At 37.2% G+C, this 24,117-nt stretch overlaps 1 protein-coding gene across 1 annotated transcript in view; it reads right to left on the reverse strand.

Annotated features, from left to right (window-relative positions):
- The window catches only part of LOC150074942 (uncharacterized), a 503,230-nt gene that overhangs the window by 144,420 nt on the left and 334,693 nt on the right, over positions 1-24,117 (reverse strand). Inside the window, exon 13 of the mRNA XM_090388998.1 lies at positions 20,991-21,032. Coding sequence (XP_090245124.1) covers positions 20,991-21,032 — 42 coding nt within the window. The remainder of the gene's footprint in view (positions 1-20,990; positions 21,033-24,117) is intronic.

Genomic DNA, 24,117 nt, shown 5'->3' on the forward strand with positions numbered 1-24,117 from the left:
CCGCCTTTTTTCAATTTCTTATTAGCATTAGTAGAGGCATTTGATGCAAGAAAGCAAGCTTATGCAGCATCAGCCAAAAAAAAAAAAAAAAAAAACCCACTTCCACTTCACCCCTCTGTTCGTTCAAAATACCTGTCCAGCTGAGCCTTAAACTTATTTAGGCTATCAACCTCCACCACAAGGGATGGCAGTCTGTTCCACCAACCAACCACCCACTGGCTAAAGGCAAATTTCCGCACGTCTATCCTACATCTGTCTTTCCTCAATTTGAATTTATGCCCTCTCAGGTGATTTTTCTGAGCTAGAGGAAGAATCCCATCAGCATTGAGCATGCTTAAACCATTCAAGGCTTTATACACCTCTATCAGATCACCTCGCTGGTGCCTAGTCTCCAGACACTGTAATTTGCAAAACTTAAGCCTTTCTTCGTAAGAGCACCCCTCTGTTCCATTCACTAATCTTGTTGCCCTTCTCTGTACTCGTTCCAGCAGCTCTACATCCTTCTTGAAATGAGGCCTCCAGACCTGTATACAGTACTCTAGGTGTGGCCTGACCATTGCCTTATACAATGGAATAATCACCTCCTTATCCCTGCTGGAAAAATTCCTGTATATCATTGACAATACTCCATGAGCTACTCTTGCAGCCCGTCTGCACTGCTCAGAGAACTTCATATCTGCCTGCACAATCACCCCCAAGTCCCTTTCATTCTCTACCACTGTCAGTGTAGTACCACAGAGTTGATACGTTGCTCTGGGGTTGCTGTTTCCCATGTGTAGTACTTTACATTTGTCAATGTTAAACTTCATTTGCCACCTCTCAGCCCATCTGCTCAACCTTTCCAGATCCTGTTGCAGCAGCATAGTGTCAGTAGTGTCCTTGACAACCCTGCCAACCTTTGTATCATCTGCAAACTTGGACATTAAGCTTGATATACCATCATCAATATCATTTATAAATACAGAAAATAATAATGGACCCAACACTGAGCCTTGAGGGACTCCACTAATAACATTAGTCCACGATGAGCAGTGTCCATTGATTACCACTTTCTGTCTTCTCCCCCTCAACCACCCCTTTATCCATAGCAGCAATTTGCCTCCAATGTCACACTGCTCCAATTTGTGTAGCAGTCTTCCATGTGCAACAGTATCAAAAGCCTTTCTAAGATCCAAGTATGTAATATCAAAGTTATTCCCTGCATCCAGTTCTTTTGTGACTGCATCATAGTATCCAATCAAGTTGGTCAGGCAAGACTTCCCCTTAACAAAACCATGCTGTGTCTGAGCTATAACTGAAGTCTTGTCTAAATGATCCTGCAGTGCTTCTTTAACCAGTGCCTCCATTAATTTTCCTGGAACAGAAGTTAAGCTCACAGGTCTATAATTACTTGTGTCAGCCTTTGATCCTCCTTTGTGAATTGGGGTCACATTTGCACATTTCCAGTCTATGGGTACCTCCCCTGAGTCCAAGGAAGCTCTCATAATTATGGCTAAGGGTTTGCTTACTTCCTTTGCTGCCTCCTTTAATATAACTGGATAGATCCCATCCACCCCGGGTGCCTTTCTTGTGTTTATCTTCAACAGTTTCTCCTCCACTTTACTCCCAGTTATTTCAAGATTCTGTAGCTTACTGCTAGAGTTGAATACACCTCTGGCATTCCCCTCGCTGAATAACTCCTCATGTGTGAATGTCGATGCAAAATATTCATTTAGTTTGTTAGCTACCTGAGCAGGATCATCAACAGTTGACCCATCAATATCAAGTGGACCAATCTGATTCATCCCCTTCCTTCTAGAGTTTACATAAGTAAAGAACTCTTTGCTGTTTTTCTTTGCATCCCTTGCCAAGGATTTCTCGTAATCTGCCTTCGCCTGCCTAACCTCCTTTGTAACTTGGTTGCATATCAACTTGTATCTATCATAGGCTTCTGTGTCATGTGTTAATTTGTAAGTATCCCATGCATTTTTCTTCTCTGCCATATGCCTCATTAGTTCATCTGACATCCATTTTGGCCTAAACCTTGAACAATATTTCTTAGTTGGTATGTAAAGCCTAGTAGCTTCCAAGATAAGTTCTCTGAATGCTTCCAAGATAAGTTCTCTGAATGCTTCCCATTTTGAATTTGCTGTTGGTAACATCATCAGTTGGTCCCACTGTATAGAATTTAAATACTGTCTCAGTCCATCGTAGTCGCCTTTACGGAAGCAATAACCCTTCCCTTTACCCCTAATGATAGTTACCTCTTTCAGTAAATCCCACTTCAGCACACTGTGATCACTGCCACCTAGTGGTTCATTTATCTGCAGATTCTTAATGCATGAAGAATCACTGCTGATAATCAAATCAAGAGTATTACTCCCTCTAGTTGCCTCCCGAACATGCTGATGTAGAAAACAATCATCCAATAAATCCACAAAAGCCCTGCTAGTGTGTGAGTAACCAGCCCCCAAATTCCAGTCAATATCTGGGAAATTAAAATCTCCCATTATAAGACTAAAGGTGTTTATTCCAAAGGTGTTTTTCCTTCTGCTCGGAAATTTGCTCTTATCCAGCCAGTTCCTAAAAAGGGTGACAAATCCCTTCCATCCAATTATCGTGTCATTGCAATTACTTCTACTCTTTCTAAAGTAATGGAGAAATCAATTAACCGTCAACTCCTAAACTACATAGAAACCTTCTGTCTGATCAACAACTGAAAATATGGATTCCATCAGTGTCAATCCACTGGTGATATTCTAGTTTATGTTACCCATTTATGGACAAATTCAATGCAAAAGTTCAGTTCTTGACATTTCAAAAGCTTTCAATTGTGTTTGGCATAAAGGTCTTCTAAACAAGTTTCCATCTTATGGTTTGCCAACTGTATTTTGGAATTGGTTAGCCAGTTTTCCCTCTGACTGCTCACTGAGGGTGATGGGTCTCTGTCTTCTAACTTCTCCACTAATGCTGGTGTCCCCCAAGGTTCAGTTCTTTCCCCCACTCTTGTCCTCTTGTATATTAATGACTTCCTTCCATTGACTGGAAATCCTACCCATAGTTTTGCCCATGATAGCACAATTCATTCTGCTTTCCAATTTGAGAAACCTAGCTGTGCTCAATCAGCTTCAACTTCTCGAATATCCGATACCAATTCCTTAAATGCCGATCTCCAGGTAATTCAACTGTGGTGCAAAGACAACTTGTTGACTTCAATCCTTCCTATGCTGCTTATCTTTGGTGACAGTGATTTCTAGGCAAAATAATATCTCTCTTTTGGGGATTACCCTGATTTCTAATCTCTGTTAGCACATGCCCATTATAAATATTGGTTTCTCCGCATCTAAAAAACTTGGTTTCTCTTTCACTCTCGGCGTTACTTTTCTTCCAAACAGCTGTTCACTCTGTACAAATTGCAAATCTGCCCTACCATGATATATTATTCCCACATCTGCAGTGGTGCCCCCAAAACCTTTCTCAGGATTCTAGATTCCATTCAGAAGAGGGCAGTTAGGTTAATTAATGTCTGCTTTCTAACAGTCTCTCTCCACTCAATGTCCATTAGACATACTGTTTCTGCTGCATGCCTTTTCTACAGATACAAAGGGTACTAGGAAAGTTTTGCAATACAGCTTTGTTTATTTAATTTTTTCAAAGTAATTTCCTCTACATTCAATACACCTCTCCATCCTCCGAAACCAATCTTTAAACCAGTTCTGCCAAGTTTCACTAGGGAGTAAAGCACACTCGTTGTCCCAAGCCCGTAGAAGGTCCTCATCACTGGAAAACCGCCTCCCTTTTAGCTTCATTTTCACATGCGGGAACAGTGCAAAGTCACAGGGAGCAAGGTCTGGCCTGTAGGGAGGGTGCTCGAGAAGTTTCAGTCCTGTCGTGGTCAAATATTCGGTGCAGGCTTTGGCGCGGTAAGCTGGAGCATTATCGTGATGGAGGTACCAGGTGTCCATTCTTGACTTTGGCCGCAGGTTCTTCATAGATCCAATGACTTTAGGCAGGCATTGTTCAGTATACCACTTAGCTGTGACTGTCTTCTGCGTGTCCAAAACGACACGTTCCACAATTCCACTCGATTTGAAAAATACAGCTATCATTTTCTTCTTTACAGATCGGGATTTTCTGACAATTACGGGTGTGTCGTCATCATCAAAGACCCAAACTTTGTTTTGAGCCTTGGTCGGCAGATCGTAATAGTACAGCCAAGTCTCGTCACCTGTCATGATGTTGTTCACATACCGAGATTGTCCCTTATCAAACTTTTTTAACATCTCCCGGCACCAAGTCACACGTCGTGTCATCTGCTCTTCAGTCAGTTGATGCGGCACCCAGAGAGAACAAAGTTTCTTCACGTGCAAATGATCTTGCAGAATCGAACGAATTGCTGGTGCATTTAGGCCCAAAGTATCCTCTATCTGTTGGTAGGTCACTCGCCTGTTTTCGTCAAGCATTTTCCTCACAGCAGTAACGTTTTCCTCCGTAACTGACGTTCGTGGCCTTCCCGGCCTCTCAGAATCCTCCAGAGTGAAATTTCCCCTTTGGAATTCTCTATACCACCTGAATATCGTTGTACGATGTGGACAATCATCATCTAGTGCAAGAGTCATTTCTTCTAAGCACTGGTCTATGGTTAAACCACGCACGAAATTATACCGCAAAACTGTCCTTATCTCATTTCGTGACCACGATGCCATCGCAAGCACTTTACACTCTCACTACTAATGAATAACTGAGCCCATCGACTTGGCGCGGCGGCTACTATGCACGTATGAACATGTCTCAACATGCAGCAACAAGCAGCTTCCTGTGATTCATTGTTGCGTCATATTGCAAAACTTTCCTAGTACCCTTTGTACTTCCATGGGAATTGTTCTTCTGAATTGGCTTCTATAATTCCTGCTCTCTCATTCAAAACAGTCCTAATACATGCCGCCACCAGCCAACATCCATTTACTGTCCAACTTCAAACTCACAGAACCAACTTTTCATCTTCCTCGTTTATTCATTTAACTGCTGTTTTCTGGAACAACCTTCCTTCTTAAGTTGTTTGTTGTTTGTTTGTTTTTTAGGAGCATTAGCAACTAAGGCCATATTGCTCCGGGAATATGCTGTGGTCATTCCCTGACCTTTCCGCATCCTCCGTATTTGGTGGTGATGGGCTCGAACCCCGGTCTAATCAAGAAGTATGTGCTAGGCACTGCTGCTCCTTCCCACCTGGCTATGGAGGCACGCCACCTTCTTAAGTATTTCCTGAAAATTACAGTCTACAGAAGTTCAAGTCTAATGTAAACGAATATCTTCCTTTGTCTTCTCGACCTCCAACCCAAGCACGGTACCAAGTGCTATAGGTTCTAATAGCTCTCGTGTTTGGGGTATTCACAAAAAAAAAAAACTTCAGTTATAGTTTAGACACAGCATGGGTTTGTTAAGGGGAAGTCTTGAATGATCAACTTGATTGGTTACTATAATGTGGTCACAGAGGAACTGGATGCAAAGAATAATTTTGATATCATATACTTGAATCTAAGGAAGGCTTTTGATACTGTTGCACATGGAAGACTGCTGTAAAAATTGGAGCAGTATGGCATTGGAGGCAAGTTGCAGCTATGGGTAAAGGGATGGCTGAGTGGAAGAAAACAGAGTGGTAATCAATGGACACTGCTCTTCATGGACTAAGGTTATTAGTGGTGTCCTTCAGGGTTCAGTGTTGGATCCGTCATTGTTTTCTGTATTTATTAACGATATTTATGCTATTGTTATTGTCTAAATTTGCAGACGATTATTGCAGAGATTTGCAGAGGGTTATTGTCTAAATTTGCAGACGATACGAATGTTGGCAGGGTTGTTAATGACACTAATGACAGTACGCTGCTGCTGCAACAGGATCTAGAAAAGTTGAGCGGTGGCAACTGAAATTTAAAATACTGCATATGGGTAGCAGTAACCCCATAGTAACGTATCAACTGTGTGGTACTACGCTCATGGTGGTAGAGAATGAAAAGGACCTGGGGGTAATTGTGCAGTCTGGGCAACACAGATGGTCAGGAAGATTAGCTCATGGTGTCTTGTCAATGATACACAGGAATTTTTCTAGCAGGGATAAGGAGGTGATTATCCTCTTGTATAAGGCAATGGTCAGGTCACACTTTGAGTACTGTATACAGGTCTGCAGACCTCATTTTAGGAAGGATGTAGAGCTGCTGGAACAAGGACGCTTTGGTTGGTGAAGAGAACAGTCAGTGTATTTTTGGCTGCTGTAAAGGGATAAATATTTTGATAATTTTACCGTATTCTTCGTTAATTAATATACTACATTGTTTTACAAAGATGTTAAATAGGTTTAGCAGCATTCATTAGCTTCTTATTTTGAATTTAACTAGTGATTTTTGGAAGTTACAACTCCTGGTGTTGGCGCTAGTATTGTTGAACTAGCCGCCTATTGTAATCGATAAGAAATAGCTATATATTTAAATGGAAATCATGACCCGGACTAGAGCTGCAAACAAAGATAACAGACTAGCAAGAGTGCTGTGACTCGGTGGGAGAAATGAAGGAGACGATTCTGCAATGCATCAGAGGCTGAAAAATGTGCAAAATGTGTAATGTTTGCTGAACTTACTAAAACAGGACAAGATCTAGCCAAGGAAGATGTGTGTGCTAGATGCCTAGAGAGTCAAGAAATTAGGTGCCAACTTGGTGTTCTAATGGGTGTCTACGAGAGTTTGAGGTGTAGGGTAAGTGCCCTCGAAGAAATTAATATGAGGGGCCCATCATGCTTTCAGCTACCCAGCTCAACAGCAGAGCTGACTCCTGTGCATCAGGCAAGACAGAGGCAGTCTCCAAGGTAGAATGCACTGGTCCCAAATGAATTAGTTATTGTTGGTGACTGTTGTCAGGGAGACGGGGAATATACAATGCAAGAAGGATAGGTGGAACAGGACCAGGGTAGTCTGCCAGGGCAAAAGTTGATGACGTTGTAGAGAAGATATCTTTTAAGGGCACGAAAGGCGATATTGTTGTACATGTTGGAACTAATAACATTAAGAGTAAGAGATTTCCAGATTTACTCAACAAGTACAGGTCAATGTTGAAAAAACTCTTGAGTTAGATTTAATGTGAAAGTGTCTGCAATTCTGTCCAGACACAATAGGAGTCAGTATATCGCACATGTAATGCAATAGGGCCACATGTCCAAATTTACATATTTTACACAGCAATGATTTGAATGTGTTTGTTCATGATAATAAATTATGTAATTAAGTTACAGTTCCACGTTTGGTGACCATATTTCATTGAAATCTAAGTTTTCAAACATGATTACTAAAATTATTGTAGATTATTTCTACTTTTAATTAGGACATTTAACAAGTCAAGATGTGCCACTGGATTTCCTTAAGAAACTGAAGGACATATATGCTACCTAATTGCTATTTTTAAAAATAAGTATATGGCCTTACTGCAGTTATTGTAACTGAATCTCCGTATCATTACCCTACATGTAACTCAGTTTTGATAAAAATTTGAGATGTGGCCTTACTGCATTACATGTGTGATATGATGAGAGCTTTGTCGATCAATTCAGCACTGGAGAGATTGTGCAAGGCTCAAGGGGTAAATTTTTTTTCATCCTGGTCTGTGCTTGTTGACTTGACAGGAGAGACTGCTTTTAGAGGGATGAGATACACTTAAATAGAAAGTGCAACAATATATTTGCTGATGCTATTGAGGCAGTGTTAGATGGGTCAGAAAACTGCTAGCTTGGAGGGATACATAGACTAAAAGGTTAACGAATCACCTCTGCCGCAGGCACGAATCGCCTCTGCCGCAGGCAGAGGCAATTCGTGCACGGCTTCTATTGTAATGGGCAGCAGCAGCATGGAAAGCAAGGCAATGGAGATTTCGAGGACTTGGGAGTCATAGTGGAACAAATAAATACATGGGCTGTGTTAGGGTAACTAAGAGTAGAAAGAGGTGCATGTATACATGCATGTACACCAATGCTAGGAGTATAGTTAATAATTTTGATGAGCTTGAAGTGCTATTCAAGATATCAAAGGCAGATACTGTTGTGATATCAGAGACGTGGTGTCACACAGATATAAACTGTGCAGAATTGGAATTTGGGGAGTACAATATGTACAGAAAGGATAGACAGGACAGGAAGGGAGGAGGGGTTATGAAACACAGAATCTAAGGAACTGCATCCAATTGATGTTGGTAGCAATGCAATGTTGGGTCTGTTTGGTGTGACATAAGCACTGGGAAAGGAAAAATGAGAGGTGTGTTATAGGCCTAATGAATCTGATGAGTATAATGAGCAATTGTGCAGAGAAATAGAGTGAGCAAGTAAATCAGCCTAATAATGTAAATAAGTCTTATAATCAGTGTGTCTTATAATGTTGGATTTTAACTTTCCAGATATTGACTGGAACTTGTTGGTTGGTCACTCGCACACTAGCAAGACTTTTTTTGAGGGCGCCTCCGTAGCCAGGTGGGAAGGAGCAGCAGTGCATAGCACACGCTTCTTGATTAGACCGGGGTTCAAGCCCATCACCACCAAATACAGAGGATGCAGAAAGGTCAGGGAATGACCACCGCATATTACCGGAGCAATATGGCTTTAGTTGCTAATGCTCCTAAAAACCAAATAACAAACAAACAACAACCTTTTTTTTGATTTATTGGATGACTGTTTTCTACAGCAGCATGTTCGAGAGGCAACTAGAGGAAGTAATACTCTTGATCTGATTATCAGCATCAATTATTCATGCATTAAGAATTTGCAGGTAAAGGAACCACTAGGTGACAGTGATCAGAATATGGGAATAATTTAAAGATTTAACTACCATCAAGGCTAAAGGGAGATCTTTTGCTTTCATAAAGGTGACTAAGGGGTCTCAGACAGTTTTTAAATTCTATACAGTGGGATCAACTGATGATGTTACCAACAATGAATTCTAAATAGGAAGCCTTCAGGGACTTAATCTTGGAGGCTAATAGGCTTTTCATTCCAGCCAAGACACTGTTCATTAGGCCTAAATGGATGTCAGATGAATTAATGAAGCTCTTTGCAGACATAAGCTTATCTGTAATAAAGTCACAAAGGATGTTAGGCAAGCGAAGGCAGGTTACGAGAAATGGTTGGCAAAGGGTGCAAAGAGTTCTTTACTTATGTAAAGTCTAGTAGGAAAGGGATGAATCAGATTAGACCACTTAACATAGATGGGTTGACTACTGATGATCATGCTCAGGTAGCTGATAAACTGAATGAGTATTTTGCATCTACATTCATGCATGAGGAGTTATTCCATGAGGAGAATGCCAGACATTTATCAACTCTAAAAGAGAGCTAAGTGATTTTGTAATAACTGAGAGCAAAGTGTAGGGGAAATTGTTGAAGTTAAACATAAAAAAGCACCTCGGCTGGATGGGATTTATTAAGTTATATGAAAGGAGGCAGCAAAGGAAGTAAGAAAACCCTTAGCTATAATTATGAGCACTTCCTAGGACTCAGCGGAGGTCCCCATGGACTGGAGGTGTGCAAATGTATCACCAATTCGCAAAGTGGGTTCACAAAAGGTGACAAGTAATTATAGACCTGATAGTGTAACTTGTGTTCCAGGAAAAATAATGGAGTCACTGGTTAAAGAAGCATTGCAGGATCATCTAGACAAGAGTGCGGTAATAGTTAAGACACAGCATAGGTTTGTTAAAGTGAGATCTTGTCTGACCAATTTGATTGGATAATATGATGTGGTCACAAAGGAACTGAATGTCAAAAATAATTTTTAATACTTGGATTTCAGGAAACTTTTTGATACTGTTGCACATGGAAGACTGCTGTACAAATTGGGGAGGTATGGCATTAAGGGTAAGTTGCTATACTGGATAAAGGGATGGTTAAGTGGGAGATGACAGAGAGTGGTAATCAAGGTAATCAATGGACACTGCTCTTCATGGACAAATGTTATTTGTGGAGTCCCTCAGGGTTTGGTGCTGGGCCCATTGTTGTTTTGTGCATTTATCAATGATATTGATGAAGGTATATCAGGATTAAAGATCAAATTTGAGAATGATACAAAGGTTGGCAGGGTTGTTAATGGCAGTATGCTACTCCAACTGGATCTACACAAGTTGGGCAAATGGGCTGAGAAGTGACAACTGAAGTTTAACATTGACAAATGCAAAGTACTGCATATGGGTAGCAATAAGCCAAGAGAAACATACCAACTGTGTGGTATTACACTCAGGGAAGTGGAAAGTGAAAATGACCTGGGTGTAATAGTGCAGTCAAATATGAAGTTTGCTGAGCAGAGCTGAGGGAATGTCAGGGCAGGTCGTGGAGTCTTGTCAATGATATATAGGAATTTTGCTAGCAGGGACAGGGAGGTGATTATCATGTTTTACAAGGCAATGGTCAGACCACACAGAGTGCTGTGTACAGGTCTGGAGGCCTCATTTTAGGAAGCATGTAGAGTTGCAACGAGTACAAAGAAGGGCAACAAGATTGGTGAGGGGAACAAAGGGGTGCTCTTACCAAAGAAAGACTAAGTTCTGAAAATTGCAGTACCTGGAGAGTAGGTACTTGTGACGTGTTCTGATTGCTGTGTATAAGGCCTTGAATGAGTTGAGCAAGCTGAATGCTGATGGGATTCTTCTTCTAGCTCAGATTAAGCATGTGAGGAGGCATAGATTCAAAGTGAGGAAAGACAGTTGTGGAAGATATGTGCGGAAATTTGCTTTTAGACAGCGGGTGGTTGACTGGTGGAACAGACTTCCATCTTTTGTTGTGGAAGTTGAAAGCCTAAATAAATTTAAGGCTGAGCTGGACAGGCATTTGGAATGAATGGAGTGGTGAAATGGGAGGTTTTTTTTGGCTGATGCTGCATAAGCTTACTTTATTGCATCATATGCCTCTGCTAATGCTAATTTCAGCTTCAATCAAAGTCAGCATGCCCCCCCAAAAAGTAGCTAAATTGACTACTAACATTGAAAGAGAAAATATACCAAAGTAACAGCTTTCTGTTATCAAAAATTGGTTTGGAATCTATCAATGAGGATGTAGTGTGTAGTTAAGGTATTATTATTATGTGTTCTCTCCATAAAGACTCTTTGGAACCTACATGTACCAAAGAGTCTTTATGGAGAGTTCCTAGCTATCTATGTTGCCATTTTGATTAATAACATTACTTGAAATTAAATATTAATTCTTGTAGACATTTGTCTTTAATAATTTAAAAGGAGTGGCAGTGATGAACAAATTTCAGTGAAAGAGTGAAAAGATAACTTTTTCTTATACTTATTAATTTCATTTCAAACTCCTCTTTTACATTTTAGTAATGTGGCTGTTGCATTTGTTGGAATTAATAATAATGAAGTTTCTTTATTGATTGAAATAGAAATTAAATATCTGTTATATGTATAGGTGTTTTATCTAAAAAATATGTAGATTAGGTAGTACCCGATCAAGATGACTTTACAAATGCTGCACTTGAACAGCTTGGAAGTCTGGACAAAGCAGGAGAACCTAATTATACGTATATTTGTTTTCTCAGGAGCACCTATTAAAAGTACACTCATCATTCACAGTGTGCAGCTGGTGAGCTAATTTTTTAAATATTCTCGCGAATTGACTCTTGATTTTTTAAGGAGTCCTTATGTGCTGTAATGTAATAACTAGATCGTATGTATAGCTTAGCTTAATTTTCAGCACTCACTCATGAGTGCTGAAAATTAAGCTAAGCTATACATACGATCTAGATATTCTCGTGAAGTAACTTTTTTTGAAATTATGTTTCATTTTAACGTTTTAGGAAAAATAACATCAGTGCATATATATAAAATAACAACTTTACAAAATATATAGATTGGATGACTAAAATACTAATACCGATTTCTACGAACAGACTTCCATCTTTTGTTCTGGAAGTTGATAGCCTAAGTAAATTTAAGACTGAGCTGGACAGGCATTTGTAATGGAGAGGTGAAATGGGAGGGCTTTTTTTTGGATGATGCTGCATAAGATTGCTTTCTTGCATCATATGCCTCTACTAATGCTAAAGTACAGAGAAAGGCAACAAGATTAGTGAATGGAACAAAGGTGAATGGCACTTACAAAGAAAGAATTAAGGTGTGCAAATTACAGTGTCTAGAGACTGGGCACCTGCAAGGTGATCTGATTGAGGTGTATAAGACCTTAAATGGTTTGAGCAAGCTCAATTCTTCCTCTTGCCCAGATTAAATCGCCTGATTCTATGAAGCCAAGCTGCTGAGGCATAAGTTACTATTGGGACAAAGAGGGAGTCATACAATAGATTAAGTGCTCTGCCCTTTATGCCCCAGTCCAATCTTATAACTCTCTTTAGCTTGGAGTATAAAGTTCTTATCTTCTGTTTCAAATACTTAGCATATGGACAAAACTGATCCACTCTCCGATCAAAACAACCAAGTACTTAACAATTGTGACATATCAAACAGATGCTCCATGTGCACAAACCAAAGGTCGTCTATTCTTGCTCAATTGTCCTTTTAACAATAGTTGCACAGTTTTAGTTTCAGAAATTTGTAAGCCATACAATGTTGGCCATTCCATTAAATCTCCCAAAAACTCTTGCAGCCTGTTCTTCTATATGAGTTTGAGCATTACCATACACCAAAAAGAGAAGGTCATCGGCATAGGTTATCACATCAACACCCACATAATTTTATTTCAGGAATTCATCTATTACCATGCACCAGGTTTGAACACCCACATAATTTTATTTCAGGAATTCATCTATTACCATGCACCAGGTTTGAGGACCAATCACCTGAGGATCTGAGAACAACCTCTCACTACATCTTTTACAATTTCTGTGTAAGCTGTTCTTATGACAACTTTCCTATCTTCAAAATATTGTTGAAACACAGAAAAGAAATTTTCAGAACAATTTGTTGCTCTTAACCTAGTTAAGATCCCTTCCCACCACAGCCTATCAAATGCACCATGAAAATCCACAAAAACACCAAGTACATACTGCCCCTCATACTCCTGTGTATATCTCACCATCTGACAGATAGCATCTTCTGTTGATCTTCCCTTCATATAACCAAATTGATTGCAAGAGGACAACAGGTTTTGTTCGTATATAACAATAACTGTAGTAATACATAGTCATTCATATGTTTTTGCCAGAACAGATAGTAAAACAATCGAGCGGTATGCACCAGGCTCCTCCGGTATCTTATCTGAACTTTTTATAATTAATCTTTTGTAAAATAATAAGAGGAGTTTACCTCAATATAGTACGTAGAACACTTCTGTATGATACTCACCAGAAATTAAAACGAAAAACTTACATTAGAGTAAAAAATAATTAAAAACCAATTTAACACAATTAAAAAGAATCTCATGAAAATACTACATAATTAATCTTAGATAGTAAGAATCAGAGCTGTAATGCTCAATACGTTCTATGTTGATATCAATATTTGTAAATAATAACAGGAGTTTACCTCAATATAGTAAGTAGAACACTTCCGTATAATACCTTCCAGAAATTAAAACAAAAAAAATTAAAAAACTTACATTAGAGTAACAAATAATTAAAAACCAATTTAACACAATTAAAAATCAATTTAAAGCAATTAAAAATATTAAAAAGAATTTAACGAAAATTTTCAAAACAATTTTCCTTCCTGAAGCTTACAACGCTTTTCTACCGTATGTCGTGATCACAGGAATGAAAATTACCGAATAGGGGCGAACATGGAACTTAAATAGTGATTTGTCTTCGCGCATGCACGTAAAGGCCCACGCAATCAGAGATCAAATATGGCCGACAAACATTAACAGAATTCTCGTGTAATTTAATTTCTACAGTTTCTGCAATTAATAGTCGCATATAATTACGTTGGACATTAAGTATTTTGGCCTCATTAAATAAAAAAGCATGTTTTTTGTTAATGGCATGAAACGCTAATTCTGACACTGCTGCACGAGAAACACAAACTGAGGCTTCATGTTGATTAACACGAATATTCAGAGAAAAACGCATCGAACCTTGGTAAGACGAGTCGCAATCACTGCAAGAAATGTGTATACCAGGTCATTAATTTGTGTTGCAAACGAGGAAAGAACCGAGCAATTGTTCAGTGTAGTGTGTAATTTCCGTATTGGCCTGGCCACAATTTTAAATTCGGTATCTTTAAAGAATTTGTTAAGCTGTTTGTGCCACTGTTCAACATATGGGACAGAAATAAAGTATTTTTTGATATTACTATTGTTGGTTGGTGTAGTATTTTGTATCCTATCCTTAGCTTGTACCCTAATTTGGTTTATTATAGCAAGGTTATGCCCTTCTAAATTTCTTTTTATGCATACTACACTTTGATGATACATATAAAGCTTTTTGTAACTCTTGTACATGCTCAATATCCAACAATTCATTCCATTTGATTTATTTATCTGAGTACAGAAAGCCAGGTCGAATTTGGTCCAATTTGCAGTATACACCGTAAATCTCGCAAACTCCTTCTCTTCTCTGGCAACTACAACACTACTTGAAAAGTCTTCAAGGACGTGCCAATTTTCTTTCTTACATTAAACAGAAATTGTACTCACAGTTAAATCTATATGGGACTTCCCACGTACAGTGGAATAAGTAGGCTGATGTCTCGTGTATTTATTACCACCAACTCTGAGACAGAAAGGAAATCCTCAAGAATCTCATCGCTTTCATTGGACTCCCTCCCACCCCAGAGTGGGGAATTCGAATCAGAATCAAGCAACAATTATATCATTAGATAATCACGTGTATTTATTACCATCAACTCCGAGGCAGAAAGGAAATCCTCAAGAATCTCATCTCTTTCATTGGACTCCCTCCCACCCCAGAGTGGGGAAATCGAATCAGAATCAAGTAACAATTATATCATTAGATAATAAACATGGCATATCCTCTCTAACTTATTCAGAATTTCCTCAGAAGGTGGACAATATAAGGAAACAAAATAGATCTTCCCAAAATTCCCAACTTATTATACTTTCATCTGAAAAATATAATCTTTCGTGCTTTCCAATAACTTTCCTGATCTTCAGCCTGACCTCCAGCACCCAATTAACCTTATCACTACTCCTAGATTTATTTAGGGAAACAAGCTGAACATTCTCATTGAATGCCCTCTGGACAAGCCATAGTCTTTACAGTTCCTTAGCCACAACTGATCCAGGAACTATTCTTAGTTTACATCCTTATCTATGTCAAAAATCACAATCCCTGGTACATTCAGTCTTAAACCCACTTCCTGTATTTTGGCACAGCCTTTGATTTTGCATATAAAGTGAGTTCGATTAATGCATTTTTCAGTTACCGCTATTTGAAAAAATGATACCACTTTTCACTTTACACGATGCAAATTTCCAGTTAACGTGATTTTTTTTTATGCGATAGTTGAAAAAGATTTGAATCGCTTGTTAAGCTTACCACGTGTCGGACAGGCAATAAACAAACATTTGCCTGCTGCCCGCCTCAGTGTGTTCCTTGTCTCCCGCTAATAAAGTCAATGCAGACTTGCACTTAAAAATTCAAATTTTTAAATGAGCTGGATGAAAATGTTACCGCGAAGAAAAGTTCTTTACTAGATGAAATCTTTCATATCGCAGAGAACCTCAAACAAAAGGTTTGAGATTCTCTGTGATATTTATTTCACCAGGGCCCAGAGAAGATTGTTGTTGGCTATCGAAAATCGACTGATGAAAAGAGAAAGTCAACACTGTTCAAAGACTTCCGTAACAAATCGTTTCTTCATTGTGTATTTTATGTCAGAGGTTCCCAAACTTTCTCGGTTCACGGCACCCTTAGTGTCTCAGTAATTTTTTCACAGCACACCCAGACCAAAAGAATACCTAACACTTCCGTTTAGTAGTTAGTGTCCAAACAACTTAATAAGAAATGTTGAAACTGTGAACTAACTACCTCAAGCTAGTAGTTCATGCGGCGTCTGACAGATGTCGAGTATCACTGTGTTTCCCTTGAAAATTTAAAATATTCCGCGGTGCACAGTTTGGGAACCGCTGTTTTATGCAATAAACATTTAATTCCATAATTATTTTCATTATATTTTAAATTGTATAACAGTTTCATTATCTTTTAAATTGCATAACAGTTAAATTATATAACAGCTAAAAATTTATTTAAAAAGGTATTTGTAAAATTCCTTATGGACATTACAGAAGGTCAAGGACCAATTATAATTTTTCCTATTGATTATTATATTCGATTAACATGTTTCTGTTTTGCACGATGCTCTCACGGAATGAATTAATCACGTTAATTGAGGTTAGCCTGTATCATCATCCTCCTCGGCCTCCACTAGCACATCACAATCTCTTACTATTCTAATGTTTTTTTACTTTCACATTTTTCAATAAGGGTTTTACTTCTTTTAATAATTTTGTTTTCACCTCTTCACTGGTTTTGAATCTTTCACTATCACCTTTTATCAACAATACCTTTGGGACTGTCTTTTCTTTTGGGCTATCTTGTATTACTTCAGCATAAGTTTCCACTTCTTGAGCCTTTTTATCTAATTGTTCTCTCAATAGCAAGTTCTCCATATATATGTACATTGCTTTTGTTTTTAACACATCCCACATCTCCAAGATTATTCTCATGGCGGCTGTAGGAACTTGACTATATTTATCAAACAAATAGGCTTTCAATCTTCCTCTTATTTCTTTAACATGTTAAAACTCTTTAAATTTAGATCTTTCCTTACTATGATCATCTCACTTTCTTTAATATGTCCCTCCTGTATCTATATTTTGAGACTGTTCCTTCTTGGCACTGTTGCTTGCCCTTGATTTCCTTTACTTTGATTTTGACGCACTATCACTTTTAGATTGTGATGTCTGAGGCAGGCCCGAGAGAGATGATGACACAGAATCCTTAGGCAGCAGAATTCTCGGAATAGTTTTTCCAGAGAATATCCCAATTTCTGCTAAGACCTGCGCTTGTGATGGAATCTTATCTATCATTTCTTTCATCAGTGACTGCTGATGTTACTTCTAACAATGCCTCTTCACTAATCATTTCTGGAGGCTCCGTGCTATCAGAATCTTCTTCCATAATTATATATTATAAAATTTAAATATATTCACAATAAAAGCTGAATCCCTAAAATGGGAAACAGCCAACTATTTACAAAATTTATAAACTCACAATACAGGATCGAGAACCCACAAATACGGCGTACCCCAAATGACTCTAAAATGCTCACAAAATCTATTCACAAGCAAGCTAAAATCCACCACATTCAAGTTCAATGAGTGAGGGTCTCAGGGAAAAAGCCTTTAATTTTGGTGAGGGCACAGATATGCTTTCAATAACCTCAGGAGAGGTAAAATAAGCCCCCTTCTGAGTTTTGAAAAATTTTGAAAAGTTTAAACGTCAAAACAAAACTCCTTGCCCCTACTACACCAACTGCTCAATTCAGCCAGGCAAGGGGTTATCCCCTCGCCTGCCCACCCTGAACCAAGTGGAACAGCAGCACAAGGTTTACCAGCCTTTAGGCAAAAGAAAGACCAAACAATCCTGTGATTCACACAAGAAATATAGAGCGCTCTCACAAACAGCGAGAAAAAGCCTTCCGATTGGTCCAGGGTTGCCCCCGGGGCAATGACCAATGACAAGCTAAAGATTCTACTTATACATGTAATTTGGAGTCCGTTATCTCCCAATCGCAAACCAATTCAAATATTCTTTGCGGGCCTACCTGGTTGCAGAAAAACGTTTATGATTTGCTTCTTGATGGAAATAGTACAGATAGGTACAAAATGCCTACATTACAAGCGCTTTAACTGGTAATGCTGAAGGGCATGTAATGTAATGATCTTGGATATGCTCAGAGCTGGTTTATGCCAGCTCTGAGCACATCCAAGGTCACTGCCCTCAAGATATCTATTTCTCTGGTCACCAAAAGGTTTCTGCCAAGGTTGGCAATGGTTAGCCCAAAGCCACCTAAGTGGTATGTGCCGAATCATAAATGTTTTTCCACCAGCAGCTGGTTTATGCCAGCTCTGAGCACATCCAAGATCACCTCCCATGATCCTTTGCACGATCTCCTCTCCTGACTCCGTTTTTCTTTGTTATGAAATGGAAATGACGTCATTTTCGCATCGTGAAATCATGACAAATTGATTTTACTAGTCCAAAATTTAGTAGGTGATCTGCAAGATGACCTTCCATGATCCTTTGCACAATCACATCCAAGATTATCTCCCATGATCCTTTGCACAATCTCCTCTCCCGACTGTTTTTCTTTGTTATGAAATGTAAATGACATCGAATGACGTCATTTCCCTGTCCCAAAATCGTGATAAATTCATTTCACTACTGTTCGAAATTTAGTAGGTGCCGCCATAGATGTTTGCACATCAAAAACTGAATAACTGACAAATTAAATGATATAGAAAAATTATATCAGAAATATAAATGGGAGAGGAGGGAGGGAGGAAGAAGTATAAGAAGAAATGAACATCAAGCATGTAAACCACAGAAAATAAGGAATTTAGGATATGGTTCTTAAAAAAACAAAGATACACAGTAAAGACAATTTGAAACAGGTAATAAAAGTATTTGTTTTAAAGCTAATAAACAGTATATTTGGATGAATATAATATTCCCTTGTTTTTCAATTAGATGATTCGGATAAGCAGAAACTCAAAACCAAACATAGGGAGGAGATCTTAAAAGAAATATAGCTAGTTTGGCTAACTATCCAACAATGTAATCTCCAGGTCCTCAGGTCACTGGATTTTAATTAGAAGCCATACCTGAAGACAAGAACTAGGAACCACACATCAAAATCTTTGGGAGTAACAGAAGACTTGATCTCATGAAATTTACCTTTGGAAAGGGCATTATTGATAACTGGAATAAATTATCTGTCATGGGGTTGAGGGGACGGTATGGTGGATTTTTAAGCAGAACTGGATGGTCACTTTTTACCAATGTATAGTATAACTGTTGAGGACACTACTTTATTTTTTTGTGGCAGATTCAGAAGAAGTCAGCTTCCTTGCATCATTTAGCCATTCTAATACTAAATAAAATCAAAAAGCCTATGATGAATATAGTGAAACTTAGAAATCTTCAAAATCATCTAGGTAAATGTTTAGAACCAAAGAAGTTCATTATGGAGGGGGAAGGAACCTCACTAGCACTTGATAAGATAGGACTGAATAAATATTCCAAAATAAGAAAAGTATTAACTGTTATCAAGAAATAACAGAAGATTCTATGGTGGGAGCATCTTGATCCATCCCCTAACAAAGATGTTTAAAGCTGTACCAACAGCACAGCCTTAAACATTTCTTATGGCATTCTTCTTACGTGCATTCAAATGCCCTGTGACACCATGAATGCTATCTTATAAGTACACATTTTGAAAGAACTTGAGGGTAGCCTGGACCACCAAGGCATTCCTTTTAAATTTAAGGAAGGTAAATATATTAAAGTAGCACCGCTTAATTTTCAACATTCACCTCTTGATGAATCCACTTGGATGTGATGAGATTATACAAAACACATAGTTAATAAGAATGGGAGACTTGTACTAAAACATTAATGAAGTTGTGGTTCAATTTAAATTTTAAAAAATTAAACCATGACATTAATAAAACCCATTAAAAAATTGAGCTTAAGAAAGGGTTGTTTGTTTCGGGATTTATTAGGCGCATCAGCAACTATGGCCATAGTGTGCCACTTAAGAAAGGGAATGTACATTTCATGGTTGTCAATTAAAATCATAAAGGTGGTATGGTAATGATATTAGCACCTTGAATAGATTAATTATTAATGAAAAGCCAATAGTTGTGCATGAGCAACTTTCGACTGAAGACGAATATCAAAAGTTGCTTGTGCACAACTATTATCTTTTCATTAATGATTAATCTATTCAAGATTATTACCACCTTTATGATTTTAATTGACAACCATGAAATAGAATGTACATTCCATTCTTATGCACAATTTTTTAATGGGTTTAATTAATGTCATGGTTTAATTTTTTAAAGTTTAAATTACACCACGACTTCAGTAATGTTTTAGCACAAGTCTCCCATTCTTATTAACTATATGTCTTCTATAATCTCATCATATCTAAGTGGATTCATCAAGAGGTGAGTGCTGAAAATTAAGCGGTGCTACTTTAATATATTTAATCATTGTAACACAGCACATAAGGAATCCTTAAACTTACAGTTAGTTAATTTAAGGAAGGTTTGGACAAATTATTGGAAGGATTATTTTTTGCTTTTTGGTCTCTTGATTTGTTGCATAAAGTTGCTCAATACTAATATTAACAAGGAATACTACTACTTGTTGCATGACAATGTTAGGCCACACATTATATATATGCAAATCAAGAGACCATTAATGATTTGGCGTGCAAGTGCCTTGATCATTCTCCCCTTCCCACCAGCCCTGTATTCACCCCTAGTAATTTGCATTAGTTTGGTCTGCTTAAATAAAAGTTTGGTGGAAAATGTTTTTCTAATGGTGGAGATTTAAAATGATGTTTGTCATAGGTTAAGACAGTAACTACACAGAGTTTCCAGGATTTGATAAAGCAATAGGTCACATATATAAATATTTTTGATGACCACGTTGAAAAATAAATGCTACATTAGATCAGTTTTTTGTGTTTATATTTTTTCCTTTCTTTGTGCCTTACTTATTATCGCCCCCCCCCAATAGCAAAGTGATTTAATTTACATTTTTTTTAATGTAAATTTTTGTTTTATCTTCAAATATAAGACATGTACACTATGCACTGCTATTCTTTAGCTATTTAGATTCATATCAGATATTGTTTTACCATATTAAGTGTTTCTTGCTGATATTTGCACATGTGAGCTCTGCTACAATTATGGCTGTTCTCATTTCATGAGAATGCCTTAGTAAAATATTTTTTAACTCTTAGGATTTTGGATATACTATCAAAGAATTTAATTATACCTGTGATACTTCTTGCCATTTGCCAGATTTGTCCAATTTTACCTGCACACAGATAAGCGAATTCACAAACATTAGTAAAATGACAAGGAAATACACATACATAAGCAAATATTTAATTTTAAATAGAAAAATTTTTAAAAGCCAACATTTATTTCAGCTAACAAGCAGACAGAAAATGAGATAGTAGTTGAAAGAGGGACACTTAACATTTACAATAACTAACTACTAGGAACATTATGACATATAATAAAAACAAATAAACAAACAATTGCATAACTTAACAGTTTTCACTGCATATTATTTTAAATGATTCCATGAAAATTCAGTTCAATCCAACAAACTTTGAAATTCTATAGCTGTGCACTACATCAGATTTGAAATTCTGATGGCCATAAGTACTGTACTCATTAAAGAGCAACGACTGTTTTTGTTAAAATACAAAACAGGTTGATGATAAATTAATGCAAGCTAAATTTTTATTCATATACATAACGCTTATGGAAAGTGCAAAATTATTTGATCATCATATTAAGTTGCCTATACGGGCCTAGGCTAATATATCTGGGCCTGGCTGTGCATGATACATTAGGTTAGATGGATACATTTCAGGAAAATTTCCACACTAAACAAAAATTACTTTTGGATAATTACATGTAACAATGATAAGATGCATTCCTGACTTAAACTTTTTAATATGTCATTAAAAAAGTTGTTATTATAGCAATTTTCATCTGTATTTCAGCTGCTAAAAAGTAATAACTGTAATAATCAAAGTAAGTAATAAACTACAACTTTGATCTGACATGGTGCACATTAAGAAAATTGCAGATGCCCGAAGCACTGAGATTTTTCTAATAAGCTCCTGGGCAAGAAAACTATGCAAAGAAGCAAAAATTATATCTGTACTAAATGAAGAAAAGTTCCCCCTTCTTAAAAACAAAGCAAAAGTGAAATCATGCTAAATGAAAGCAAGTTAACCCCCCCCCTTTTAGCCAGCAGGTGGTTGATAGTTGGAACAAACTTCCATCTGTTGTAGTGGAGGTCAGCAACTTAAATAAGTTCAAGGCAGAACTAGACAAACATTTGGAGTGAATGGATGGATTGATTAAATGGGAAGGGTGTTTTTTTTTTTTTTTTTTGGCTGATGCTATATAAGCTTGCTTTCTTGCATCATATGCCATACTAATGCTAATGCTAAAACATGATATCTGTACAAATAAAAATGCATATTTTATAAATGAACTGAAATATTTGCATTTTTAGAATAATTAAATGCCTAATCACAATGTATAATTATAAAAAAAAAATTAAATTATATAATACTGTGAATAAAACATGGACACATATCCATATAATATGTATCACTGATATCCACAATTCATCAAATAGGGGAAAGGTGGCAGTATTTGAATAATAATTCTTTTGTGATGCCTGAAATGTGCTTACATATCTACAGACCAATGTTTCTCATCACTTTTGAAAATATCATTCGGATATGCTGTTGAATTATTCAACATACCTGAAACAAAATAACACACCCCTGGTGGCAAAAAAAAAACTTAATTTCAAGAATTTCATGAAAAATTTGTATAATCTGATTGCTTCTCTAAATGCATATAAGTTTAATTTGGGTCTATATACATATATATCTAACTTATTCACAATCCCCTATAAAACAGCCCAGACTAGAATGATTATAAATGACAGATATTAAGTGTCTCACAATGAGCACAGAAAGATTTAATCATACAGATAAAATAACATTACAGATTAAACACACAATTAATATTATTCATGTGTTCTTTTAACATTATTTTCAGGCTTATTTGTCTCACAAGTTAAAACTGTGTTCTATTTTAAAGAGCAATGTCTAGCTTCAAGGACAGAGCACAATAGAGTAGAGTAGAATAGGCAAGACACCATTTACTTTTTTTTCTTTTTGATAGAAGGCAAGAAACAGCTAAAAATGGCACACTTTAAAATTCTATTTTTTATTCTGACACTAAATTGGATAATATCAAAATTTTAGTAACAATGTTCTATAACACTCCTTGTTATCCAAAAAATAAAATAAAATAATGATAATTTCTTGATTACCTCATTTACAAAGCCAAAATCAAAACTTTATCAAAAGTAGAAAACATGGCACACTTTGTACACAAATTCGGAACTATAACTTTTTACAATTACTTTTCCAATTAAAATAAATTAATGATGCATAATCAAAAGTGATACTAAATTTATACTAAAATATACACTGACTTGTGGACTTAAATATCCAAAGAGTTAGAGAAATACAACATAGCCCATATATTTATGGCGTAGGAAGTTCCTAATGTACAAGGTGGTCTAAAAGTCTTGCTGTTCCCACAATTTTCTTTTTAGAGCATGTTTAGATTTTGTTAATGGGAAGTGTGAATAGTAACAGATGCTTTGTTTAAATAACACTAATGGCAACTCCTAGAGTATAAGAGAATGGCTTTTTATTGTTTCAGCTGAAACAATCATCCCTGGGTGTATACAATTTTGACAAAGGTCTACTCTTGCACACACTGTCAAAACGGTGCGTATCTCCAGGGAAGATTATCAAGTGCTCAATGAAGGACAACAAATCTCTGCACAGTCTAGGCATTACCTATGAAAGGTAGTGACTAGGTGGAAAGTAGAACACACACAAAAAAAAAGTTACTGGGTCACTCCCCAAGTTATGACCACTGGACTTCAAAACCTTTGATCATGCACATGATCAGCACTCCATAAGATAAACAATATATTTTCAAGAATGAACAATCTCTGAATATTTATTTACTCTGGCAAAGATAAAATACAAATGAATAATCTAAAAAATATTTCTTGGCTAAATTGCCAAAGAGTATGAAAATTTTTATGCATGGATAATGCACACGTATCAATTTCTATTACCAAGGTAGTTTTAATTATATTTCATATTGTGAATACCTTCACAATGAGTTGCCATGGTATTGCACTACCTCGAATAAGTAATGCTTCACTTATGGAGAAGACTAACGCTACTTATTTTCAGATACCACCACCACCACCCAGATGGTACCGTTTCAAGACTGAATGGATTCTCATCGGTGGGTGGGCAGGTACCTTGTTGTTGTAA

This window comes from Mastigoproctus giganteus, chromosome 14 (genome assembly GCF_048544385.1).
Source record: "Mastigoproctus giganteus isolate SK-2022 chromosome 14, ASM4854438v1, whole genome shotgun sequence".
In the NCBI taxonomy this organism is placed as follows: domain Eukaryota; kingdom Metazoa; phylum Arthropoda; class Arachnida; order Uropygi; family Thelyphonidae; genus Mastigoproctus; species Mastigoproctus giganteus.